The sequence below is a fragment of the Aythya marila genome, assembly GCF_965140915.1.
Source record: "Aythya marila genome assembly, chromosome: 2".
NCBI lineage: Eukaryota > Metazoa > Chordata > Aves > Anseriformes > Anatidae > Aythya > Aythya marila.
Genome location: NC_139043.1, coordinates 5,630,698 through 5,643,220, shown reverse-complemented (window position 1 = coordinate 5,643,220; position 12,523 = coordinate 5,630,698). Strand labels below are relative to the sequence as shown.

The window sequence follows — 12,523 nt, the reverse complement described above, 5'->3', positions numbered from 1 at the left end:
AAGTTCTGAAAATAAGCCAGGCCCCCAGACTTTCCCCACCTCCATGAAGGATTGCTAAAACTCATGATTGACTCAGCCGGGTGGACGAGCAGCTTCACCCTTCCCTAAAAATAGACCAAGTAGTTCATCCTCTCAACATAGCCCAGTGCTCGGCGATAAAGTCAGCTGCCAGAGGCCACTGGGAGGCAGTGAACAGGACCGAGGTGTGGGGAGTGGAGCAGGGCTCCGCTAGGATACTCTAAGTGCTGCCCAGCCGTGAGTTTCACAGAGATTTTTCCACTGGGACATTGGGACAGATCTATTGGGACTATCGAGACCTCTCTGTAAGTAATTTTGGGGTATATTTAAGAGGGGTGAGGTGTTGCATGAATACAAAGCTCTGGTTGACGTGAAAATATAGGGCAAACGAGGACGCTCGGGACCTTGTACTATGAAAGGAGTGGTGGCAGCTCATAGAAAGCTGTGGATTTTATTGGCCTAGAATTTGCTAAATCCCCCAAAGCACCTAATATTTGGTCTGGCTTTGCATCATTGTCTTGCGTGCTTGGGCATGTTCAAAGTGGAAGCAGAGCATTATACATGCGTGCTTTTCCCTCCTCCCAAAACATTGAAGTTCCTAGGTTTTAGGCTTAAATTTATGTGTCTACTCGCTCACTGCTCTCTACTCTCAGTGTCTACTCTCTTCCCCAAAACTGCTGTGAGGTACTAGGATTGTGGCCCCTGTGATCAGCAACAGGAAAGAAAACACGTACAGGATTTAGACAAGCCAGGTAGTCACTTTGGGGCAAGGGTGGGATAAATTGTTGATGTTACAACCATGTTGAACCGTGTTCAAGACTGGTTGCAACACAGTAGTCATCAAGGACTTCAGAGGGAAATGAGCTTCGCTTCAGCTTACATCCCTGGGATGAGTAGGATTAGGTACGGAGGGAACTTCTTCCCCTTACTCTTCTATCCCAGGCTACAGGGAGGTCTGAGGAATGTGTTTGTGACCCTGAGCCAAATAAAGGGCTTCAGAAGGGAATCTGCTGGGTTAAGAGCATTAAGCTGGACATGCCACTCGTAGTTGTGCTCATGCATGGAGAGTAACTCCAAAACCTTGCACAGCTCTATAGGACACAGCTTGTGTGTCTACCTCTGCGTATCTCATGGTTTCTGAAGCTATTTAGCTATCAAAGTTCTGTGTCACAGACAAAAAGAGAGAGAGAGGGGACTCCAGGCCCATGGGTTGGTGCTCAGTCACTGTCTGAAGGGCCTGATCTCAACACCCTGAGCTAAATGTAGTGCTGTTCTCATGCATTCAGTGATGGTTGTGCTTCCTTCTGGGATACACATCCTGTTGATTGCTGCGAGTACAGAAATTCTTTAACTTCCTCCACTTCCCTCCAGCTCTTCAGTTTTCATCCAAGTTTTTGCTGGAAAATATCTGAAGTAGGTTCTTTTTTTTTTTTTTTTTTTTTTTTTTTCTAGGAAGAAAGGGATCTGGGGTAAGAGAGATGAAGTTGGTCCTTCAAATATATGTCACCTAATGAGAACAGCCAAAATATGAAAATTCGTGTTCTTGTCCAGGCAAAGGGGTAGATAATCCCACTTCTGGCAATTAAGGGATGCAGCATGGGTGGAAATTTGTAGGAATTTCCTTGATTGGATGCAGTATTTTGCAGGATACAGAAGCCTCTTTTCTAGGGGAAATCAGGCTGGGATTCCCCAACTCTATTGCCAAGGAGGATGGAAATCCTTCTTCAGCACCAGTAAAAACCCTGGTTTTGGATCAGAACATAGTGGCAGGAAACTTTGCTTTTAGTACTGTAAAGCCTGGTATTTTACTCTTTTAAAGCCAACCATTTCTCTCCTCCCCCCTCTTCTCACTGGCAGCTTGCCTCATTCAGAAACAAATGGAAATACTGAGGAAACTCAATAGCTACAAGTGGGTTGGGGGGTTTCTCTTTAAAGGATACTTTTTTTTTTTTTTTTTTTTTTTTTTTTTGGCTCTGGCTCTTTCTTCCAAAACAGTATTCAGATTTCTTGGCTGTCAGTGATGAGGAGCTGACAGCAGCCTGGAAACTCCATGATAAGAATAGAAAGCAGAGGCAGGAGCTCAGCAGCTCCTCGTGCTGCACGGCATCCCTGCAATGCCCCCATATAAACTCCGTGGCATGGCCAAAAAAATGCTTAAAGATGCTGCAGCCCCGATCCCAGCCGCAGAGGGGCCGGTGATGCTTGCAGCAGACATTCCCAAGGTATCGCTTCTTTGCGGTGGCTGGAGAGGGCTTCCCTTAAAAGGCCTGGTATTTGCGGCATGCCAAGAAGCCCTCTCCCCAGGCATGGGTTATTTCGGTGGGTTGCTCTGTGTTGCTTTCCCTAGGAGGGCTTTGGGGGGAGGAAGTTGCTATCTCGCATCACCTTCCTGCACAGCAGTCCTCAGGGGAGCAGATGCTGGTCCATGGGAGCAGCACGAGAAGGCAGGGGGACATGCAGCTTGGCAGAGGGGTTAGGGCTGAAAATTGTCCCGGTACCAGCACAGTGGGTGAAATGGAAAAAAGAGGGGAAGAGAAGCAGCTAGGCTGTATGGCAAAATGGTGGTTATCACCACTTCCATGAAAAAAAAAAAAAACAAACCTGTGTGAATAACAGATGAAGAGTTGCTGGAGGATACAAGCACAGTACCAGCGTAAGCAGGATGTGCAGTACATGTAGGCTACCCAGTGATACACAGCAATTTATTAAACCCTCACTCAGCTTTTATCAACCCCTTGCAAACAGGAGGGCAACATGAAGAAGGAGGCAATGCCCAGCTGATCATCGGGGCTCCTCTGCCTTCTCCAGGCACTTCATACCCCAAAAAATGCAGGGGAACTGACCCAGGGAAGGTTAAAGCCCTCTGTAAGGAACGCCAAACCCCCAGCAGCTGGCGCACTGGGGAAGGCCACGTCCCCAAGCAGCAATGCCACCCGCAGCTGTCTCTGGGCGAAGCTTCTTGGCGTTTTTTTGGTGCCAGGAATAGAGTCCTGCACATTCCTGGATTTTTGCGATGGTCAGAAATAGCCCCGAGCTGCCTCGGGCAGACACCCAGCTCTGCCTGAAGCTAAATTTTCCTGGGAGCTGTTTAAATTACCTGGGGGTTGTGATATTCCTCCTGCAAAGGGAAGTCCAGCTGCCACCGAGGAGACACAGACATTTGCAGAAGTGACTGAAGTTCAGGGACCATCAGTTTGGAGGTGCTAGAAACAAGACACTCTTCAGTAGCTTTATTTTCCTTCACCCCTTCCCACCCCTTAGACTTGCAAACTCATCTTTATACACATACAAAATGTGAATTGTTCGGCTACCATTCAGTAAACAATTCCTTAAATATGAAATAGCATTTTAAATGTTAGTTTCCTCTTCAACACATTTGCTCTTTAATTACATTATTTGGTTTCACTCATGCTTAGCACCTTCTCCTGATTTTGGCACTTTTTTTCCAGCCTACTTCCCATCCCAAATTTCATATATTAGCTCTGTGTGCCAGAGCTGCTCACAGGATTGCAACATATGGCTTGCAGACAGTGCAAATTCTCTCTTAATCCCTTTCCAAAGAGAATGGCTTACACTTTTTGATGTGTGTTAGTCATTACATTTATTATCTACATCAGGGATGCCCCCCACTTCCAAATCAGGGATCTATTGTACCAGAAAAAAGTGTTATGAATTCATATGATTTTTGTTAGTTATCTAACTATAATCAGTGGTGTTCTTACCTCTGAAATTAAAATCTCACTTCTAAAGGTAAATTGCTAGCCCATGTGGTTTCCAAAAAAAAAAAAAAAAAAAAAAGTGGACCAGAACAATCAAAAACCAGGTGACTTTAAAAACAAAAAACAAAAACATGTTTACAATTGCTGCTGTCTCACGTAATTGGCCAATTCACAGAAAAAAAAAAAAAAAAAAAAAAAAAAAGCATGAATTTGAAATCCTCACTGTCCTTTGTAGAACTGAAAATGAGAGAAAATTCTGCGGTTTGCAAACAGAGCAAAGTGTAATCAAGGAGCCAGGGAGCACCCATGAGGATAAGCAGGATGCTTCCGAGCATCGCTGGCCCTCTCTTTTTAATAGCGGCTGCCAAAAATCCCGTAGATGCTTCCCAACACAGCCTTGTACCATGATTTTTCCCCTTCCTTTGGAAAAAGCCACGTGTGGCATTTTAATATGTGCTAAAGCCCTAAGAGCAGGTCACAAAGATGATAAGAGAGAGCAAGAAAACCCCTTCTCCCCCTAGCACTGCCCTTTCCCGAGGACCCTTCGCCACAGCACCCAGGACCACTCACCCTTGGCAGCCTGAAATTGGGGCAGGGAGGCCGCCTGCCCTGCTCCCCTCGGCGTGCATCTCCTCCAGCACAGCCTCCCCAGCACCAGGGCCACCAGAGCTTGGGCTGCAGGCAGAGATTTAAGCCTTTCCCCACTGACCGAGCACCGCCAATGGGCTGCCCGGCTCCTGGATTAAGCAGCAGCACTGGTTTCCCAGACAGCTTTTATGGGTGTTCACCCAGCCGAGCAAATCCCCCCGGCCCAGCCACGAAGCGACGCCGGGATTTAAGAGCTCTTTTTGTCCTGGGACCGATCCTCTGGGAGGCAAGGGTGGGAAGAGGACAGGGTGGGTGTGATTCAGCACATGCAGCTCTAATATCTGGGGATAGAGGTGCTCAGAAAGGGGGTCCGGCTCTAGCAGAGGGCAGGGAGTTTCGAGGTTTCACCAACACATGTTGGAGACAAGCAGGTAGGAACGGGGCACGTATTCACCATGCAGCCTCAATCAGGGGACCCTGCTGGTAATGACCTTCCAAATGGGGTAACACATGACTCATATCAGGCAGCAAGGAATGGCTAAAATTGCCCCAAATTCTAAGAAAGCAGCCAGCCTAGAATACCACAAACCCAGGAAACCAGGAGCATCTCCTTGTTGACTCACCTCCATCCTCCTGGAGAAGAGAGTCCCTCTTCAGAGTAAAGAAACTGCTGTTTTCCTGCCCTGATTTCCCAGTGTTAAGAAACTCTGGGACGTGGGTCCTTTTGCTGCCACCAGCCTTTGGGTGTAGGGTTTTGTGTCCTGTGCTGTAGACTGAACAACATCTCACGGTGCCCAAGCAGTGCTATGAGACCATAACATATCTGCACACCATGGCATAGGACGTGCCAGGTCCACAGGACATGATTAACACAAAATTAGCCTGCAGAGGAGCAACGGGGACTGAAAACTAACTCAAAAGTTTGTCTGCAGAGTTGCAACATGTGGCTGTCAGAGGATGCTGCTTTTGCTGGCTGGGAGGGGATGCTCTCCGGAGCACCACTCCCTTGGGCGAGCAAAGGGAGAGCCAGGAGCCTGGCACAATTTGCACCAGAGGCTTTCCCTCTCCCCCTGGCTCATGCAAACCCCGTGCAAGCGGAGCTGAGCTCAGGTCCCGTTACACAACCCCACAAGAGGTGCACCCGGCAGCACAAAGGGCTTTGCTTAGCAGCTGTGTTTGCTCAGGACGGCTGATTTTGGGAGCAAAGCCGATGACATGTGGTTGGCTGGGCAGCCTGGGAGATCGGTGCTGAGCTTGCAGCTTCCTTTTTTAATAGGTGACTCAGGCACTCAGTAGCTCACTGGGGTTGGAGGTTGGAGCCAGGCTACGAGGGAGTGCCGGCTGCGGCCGTGGTGGACACCAACAGGTGGGTAGCGTGGTTTCTCTGTAGGATAAAGAGGTTTAAATAGAAATCAGAGATAACAGAGCTGCCGTGTTACTGGAGAGATGGGGTTTTCTAAGGGGAAGGAGGGAGAATGCACTTTGCTAGGAATTTGTTTTCTGTTTCCTGGCAATTGGCTCTTAATTGCAGCACAAAGAGCCCTGTAATATTACTTTCTGCAGAAGACAGAGCAGTGACTTATGGGCAATAGCTGAACATGAAGTGACTGAATTTTTAGATGTGTATTTAAGAGTCTTTTTCCCCATTCTCTTTCCTTTCCCCTTCTTCCCCCCATGTCTAGAAAGGTCAGTGAGTAGAGGTGGAGATGAGGAATGATTTTCCTCCATTGCAGGGCTTATTATCTCTACAGCTTAGGGTTGATTATCTCAGAACACCACATCTGAGCCCAAGCCTGGTGCCAGGAGGGGCGTACTCTTCCTCCCCATGTTTAGTTGAGGGGAGCAATTTTCCTAAACAGGGTCCCCCAAAAAACAACTCCATCCCTCCCTGTTCACCCAGGGCACAGCTGATGGGGCAGAGGGGCTGCCTCTGGACCTGAGCTGCAAGCACGGGGCAAAGCAGGAGCTGAAGGGACCCCAGGAGCTGCTCCTGAGGGACATCCTTCCCATGGTACATGCAGCGTGCAGTTTGTCTGGTGCCAGGCACTTGCACAAAGGAGGGCTCGGCAAGGAGGCATGGCAGGGAGGAGCATTTACCGTGTCCTTTGCTTAGAAAGTAGCACTGTGGGTGGGAGATCTCAGGTGCTCTTTTCTTCCCTTTTAGCTCCTGGGGATGCTTTAATGGTCAAAACACTGGGGTTTAAATTTCTGGGGCCACAGTCAACCAATAGTAGTAGTAGAAGCAGTCAACCAGCATCAGATAGGACATGTCCCTCAGCTCTTTGATGGATGCCCACGGGTGCCAGCAGAGCCCATTTGTCCAGCAAGGCAGAAACGAAGAGCTCAGCACAGGTCTCAAACTGGGTCTCCATGCTCTCAGTCTCCCACACAAGTCAGACAATAAATAACACACCCTGTCGGCACAGCACCCTTTGGCTTTGCTTTAGCATCCTCAGCTGGGAAGCCCTTGAGATGCTCCGGGTGCTGTTTGGGTGCCATTAGGCACATGCACGTGACAGCCAGGCTCTCTCGTTAGCAAAATGAAGTTCTGTTCTTCCTCTCTTATCTATAATTAGCCATTTAAAGGGTGGCAACAGCCTGTTTCGTCAGGCAGAGCCTCATGGAGCAGTGCAGCACCCGACGCCTGCCCAGCTGCTGCCAGCAGCCCCTGTCTAAGGCAGGCAGCAGCTAATTATATCCTTCATTAAAGCAGAAACCCCGTGGCCTTTCATCCATCCGAGCTAAAGGATGAGGGAAGAGGCAGCTCTGAGGCTGGGCTGTTTTCCACTGCTGGAAAGCTTCATCCAGCTGCGTCCGTGGCTGTTCTTTGTGCAGCATCTCCCCACCACAGGCCAGTATAGATAATTTCGGGACAGCAGTGATACCCATAGCCTGGGGTGCAGGGGACCATTAAACATTACTGGCCAGCTCTAGGATGTGGGGATGCTTTTGCTAAGCTCTCAGCACTCAAGTGGTTAAGTGTAGCAGTGCTGGTGTCAGCCAAAGCAGGCTCTCTGCCTTGCTGTGAAGAGCTCCCACCTCCTGCAGGGAGTTTTTAGGAGCTTTTTCACTGTGGCCATGCCCTTACCGAGGGCTTGGTGTTCATTTTCCCAGCCAGAAAGCAATTGTGCTTGGTTTTCTTTCTGTGCTAAAGATAGTAAGATCGTCTCTTCCCCAGCCCTCACCTTTGCTATTAGTGGGAGGTTTTGCCAAACCTCGTTACCTTGCAAGGAAAAAAGCTTCTGGCTTCCAAATGGATTGGACCCCATTTGCCTTTCCAGTAGGCAGTTCAGCAGTAGTAGGAGAAAAAGGAAAAAAAAAAAAAAAAAGAAAAAAAAAAAAAAAGAGATTCCCTGGCAAGATTTATCAAAGACTTTTTCAAAGCTTGCTGTAGCTAATTCAGCACATGCTTCAGTGCTATTCTCACAGGGCATTGCCATGTTAAGGAAAGACCATGAAATCCCAAGTACCTGCGCTGGCTATTACTTCACTTTCTGTTTTCACGGAGAGAAACATGTGCCTCAGTCCTCCCAGTGAAGGGAGAAGCCCTCTGCAGCAGATAGAGGGGTTTGTGTTAGCATCAGCACTGTCTCCTCTAAAATTGGGTGTCCCAGCAATGCCTTGACCCTCTCCTCCTCATTTCTAAGGTATTGATCATCTTGAAAAGCCAGGCATCCAGTCAAAGTCTTGAGCAGAGGGGGAAAAATGATCCCTTGCAGCTTCACAGCCTATCTGAAGATGTACCAGATCTGCCCCAGCTGTGCCTCTATCTCCACTGGCTATGGACAGATAATTAATTTTGTTTTGGTGTTTAACCTGCAGACAGCAGAAATCAGGGGAAGAAGCCCCATATTTTCATGGTGATTTAGGGGGGAAAAAAATAAAAGGAAAAAAAGAGAGAGACATTAAGGATTTTTTTTTCTGTTTCCTCCCCTCATGTCCTGCTTATCTCTGGCAGAACCAGGCAGCTACATCTGCAATGCTTCCAGCTGCCTCTGCATGGATCCAGCCTTGGTTTTGCATCAGAATGCCTGGGCACCTGCAGAAGCAGCTGGAACCCAGGATGAAAGAAACACCCGCCGGTGTCTGACCATCCCAGTGGGGTCCCTCTGCTCTTATCTCAGTGCCTGCTTGGTGTTGTGGACTAACACGTCTATCTCACAGGAACTGGTATTTCATCTGAAGCACCAGCTCCTGGAGTCCTGTTAGCACGTAATGTTAACTGTTGTCACTCCAAAATAGAAGCAAAGCCAATCTCCTTTGGTATTTCACAAAAAAAAAAAAAAAAAAAAAAAAAAAAAAAAAAAAAAAAGCTGGAAAATCTGACCTCAAAACCCAGAAAACAAAGGAAAGAGTCATTAACTTTATTTACAAAATCTCATGGTTTGGGGACTGCGATTTGAGGGCAAAGAACACCGGAACTGCGGCAGTGTTTGCAATGTGCACATATTAAAAAGTATATCAGCCCTTTCCTGGCCGTGCAAAGGCTGGATTTGTGGAGAGTGAGCCCATTGTTCAAACAGAAAGCATTGCAAATACCGCTCTAAATCCGAATGCAGCAGTGCAAGCCTGCAAAAAGAGAGAAGCTTCTCGTGGTTTTGCAGTGGTAACAGAGAAACGACAGCCCTGGCTAACCCAGAGGGCTAAGAAGCAGCACAGAAGTGTAGGGCTTTCTACACACCTGTGGTGGGATATAGGAGGCAGAGCTGGCCATCCTGCTCACACCTAGCGGAGTGATGCAAAAAGAAGTTTTTCAGTGGAGATTTGGAGTTGTCCTGTTGTTGGGAAAGTGATCCCATCTGGATTTGAGCCATTCATTTTGGCACATCCTCATCCTGAGGGGGAGTGGAAGCCCGGGCTCTTAAGGGGATGGAGATCATGGGAGGGGGTGCAATGGGTAGGAGTGAGGGAACATGGGCTGGGTACGGGCTGGCCACGCGTGACTGCTCTAGCCAGTGGTCCCTCTGCACACCTCTGGTCTGGCTGATAGCTCACCTCCTCCCAAAATAGCTGTTTCTTCATGAACTAGACAGGAACATCCCCAGCTGGAGTCATCTCCATGGGAGGCAGCTGAACAAAGGCCGGAGGAACGCCAAATATCTCAGGAATGCCATGCTGGGCCCCAGTAGGCCTCACGGGGACTGGTGCAGCTCAGCTCATCACATCTCTAAGCTAAGAGAAGGCCTCATTCCTCTGGCTCTGCTGCAGACCCCAAGCTATGTCTGTGGGCAAGTCTCGTAGCCTCATCATCTCTTGGTTTCCTGAAGGGGAGAGATGAAGATAAATGGGTATAACTGCTTGTGAGACATGCTGACAGCAGGGGGAAGTGGTCACGGAGCAAAAACAGTAGGAATTGGCTTAAGTTCAACACGCATAGCTCCTTCACATCCACCGACTTGTTTCATTTTGGTGATAGCCTCGTCTAGGGATGCAGGGGTGGGTGCAGGATCTGTGCCACAGGCAGGACGATGGCATCAGGCCACTGCCTGGTGGGTTGCTCTCAGGTTTCACCATCCATTCTGACATGGGGGCAGTGCAGATGCCCACGTTTTCTCCCTAAAACAAAACGGCACGATGCTAAATTTGGGGAGAGGGGCAACCACCTGGGGTCCAGGAGGAATGGGTGCGCAGATAGCAGCTCGTGGAGGAGACATGCCCTGCTTTCACCATGCCATCGTCCCCGTGGAAACATAACTCACCGCACCCACCGGTCTCTGTTTCAGATGAGAGGACCCGGTCATTTTTAGACGTATCAGACAGCACAAGGCGCATACTCCAGCAAGGACGAGGGAGGTGCTCTTCGCTCTCTGTGAAGGAGCTGTCGGCTCGCTACCTCTCCCAGGCAGCTGCTGCTGCTGCTCACAGCGGCCCCACACAGCCGGTAAGCGCCGCGGCATCCCAGCTATGTCCCGTCCCAGCCAGGGGCCATGGGAGGGTGAGGGAGAACACGTCTGGTTTCACAATGCTGGAGGAACACGGCATTTCTTTTCCAAGAATGACCAGACCTCCTTGTTTTTTGCATATATCATTTAAATATAGCACATAAATAGCATATAAATATATAATGTAAAAATGCCATGCTGTAAGAGGTGCTGGTATGCATTGTGTCTATATATGATGTACATGCTGCATATACATACAGACACATTCTTATATGTACACATACAAACACATGCCCAAACACGTATACACACATCTACCTCCACTACCCCATGCGTATGTTTGTTCATTATAAGATATCCAATATTTTCATGTACATGTTTGCACACTCACATCCATGCAGCAACACATACACCTCCGTGCTATACCCATTCCAACACACAAATCTGATGGGTCCCAAATTTGCCCCTTGTACGGAGGTGGAAATGGGAGCATCAGCAGAGGATCCAGTGAGTCATCCAGCCTAAAGTGATCACTGGGTCATAGGATAGCTCATGTTGTACATGGTATGAAGCACTAAGCTACGTTTGTCCCTCTTGCCTGGCTTTCCCACGTTGGACCCACACTGGACTGAGGCTACGCAGGGAATGTGTCCTGCTCAGCAATGTACAATAGTCCATACAGCTTGCTAAGAAATGTTTCTTTACCAGAAATGTCCCATCATCAGAATCTATACAAAATGAAACTTTCTAATTAACCTGCATTGCAGTAAGGTGTTCTGGTTGGGAAAGAAAAATAAAAGTGTGAGAAAAAAAAAAAATATATATATATATATATATTATTATTATTTCAATGACCTTTAACTTCACAATTCATAATGCCCTTACAAATGTAGATATGTTTTGTCTTAAAAATATTGCCGTATAAAGAAAAATATTGGCCAAATCGAGCTTTGGATAAATCAGGGTGGGTTCTTTTGTTGTTGTTTTTTTTTTTTTCCCTGACTCTGAACATATGTGTCCAGGTTTCATTTGTCCACTGAAACTTGCAGAAAAAAATATTTCTGCTCAACCTGAGATAAGAGCTGCCAGCAATTCAAAAAACCCTCACCTGTAATGGTTTCCAGCTCCCGATAATAGACACATATATATATACAGATATCGTATGTGTCTGCCTATGCAGTTTGATGTCATTTCTCCCTGTGTCTTTTCCAGACAACTGTGAAGGACAGCTCCACTCCTTCTTCTGACAGACAGAAAACAAGCAAGGTAAGAAGTGTTACAGATAAGCACCCTTATCTAACTGCATATTTGTGGACTGTGGTGGAGTGTGATTTATACACCCATGCCAGGCAGCAAGGAGTGCTTTCGTACTGAATATAGCTATCAGCTGCTCAGCTGCCTTTCCCCACATTTAGAAGTTCTGAACAGATTCAAAAAAAAAAAAAATTTTTTAATTGCATTCAAAGTATGTTGGTTCATATGAACAATTTGTGTTTGACACTTGCTGCAAAATATGCTGATTTTGGTATTCTGGTGTTTTGTCTTGTTGGTTTGTTTTTAGTTTTTCTTTTTACTAATGTTCAATACTTATTTTTAGCCAGAACAATCTGTGTGTTAACAGAGTGAAATAACATCGCGCGCCAGTGCTTTGAGCAACAACTAATAATATTCCAGGCATAACTCTACAGACGTAACTCTAAAGGCATGCCAAGGATTAGCAGATCTGTTTACTGAAAGGAAAGCCACCAGGATTATAGTCCTTTTTAGATAATGATTATAGGCTTCAAATACCTTCCCTTTGGATAAATGTCAATCTGGTGCAGGTCACAGGTATTCAGTTCAGTATTTGGGTGATAAGTGGTGAAAATTCCTGAGTTAAAGAGAAAAATGCAGAAAGTAAGACTCAAATGTAGGCTAAACAGCCAGTCCAGCCCATCATGACTGCAACTTTTGTTCAGTGCTGTACTAGCATTGCTGTGAAATCCAGCTGAATTCAGTCTGAGTAAGTTTAAACACAAACTGAGTTAGTTCACAGGCTAAGAGAGCAGAATTAGAGAAGAATAATGCTTGAAAGAAAGGCTTAAAAGAATAGGAATTAAAAGCAACTGCACTGTGACATGATCTAATAATGATATATTGCCTTCAGGCTCCATAGCAGGTGAATTACTCGTTCTTACAGGACAGGCTAAATGTGAGCAGTCTTAAGGGGACATCAGTTAGCCTCATGCTTGTCCAAGTGTCCAACTCAAAAAAGTTTTACTTCACTCTCTAACTGTGGAACCATCCATCTATTTTTATATAAATGATACTGTGGGG

The 12,523-nt window shown here is 47.0% G+C and overlaps 1 protein-coding gene across 3 annotated transcripts in view; it reads left to right on the top strand.

Annotated features, from left to right (window-relative positions):
• XIRP1 (xin actin binding repeat containing 1) overlaps positions 1–12,523 on the top strand; it is a 33,188-nt gene that overhangs the window by 11,245 nt on the left and 9,420 nt on the right. For 2 of the 3 annotated variants that reach the window (XM_082754718.1, XM_082754719.1), the window contains 2 exons: positions 10,049–10,206; positions 11,420–11,473. In XM_082754718.1, the coding sequence (XP_082610844.1) occupies positions 10,049–10,206; positions 11,420–11,473 (212 nt within the window). Of the gene's footprint in view, positions 1–190; positions 324–10,048; positions 10,207–11,419; positions 11,474–12,523 lie in introns of those variants that run through there. The other variant, XM_082754720.1, reaches the window with a different exon arrangement.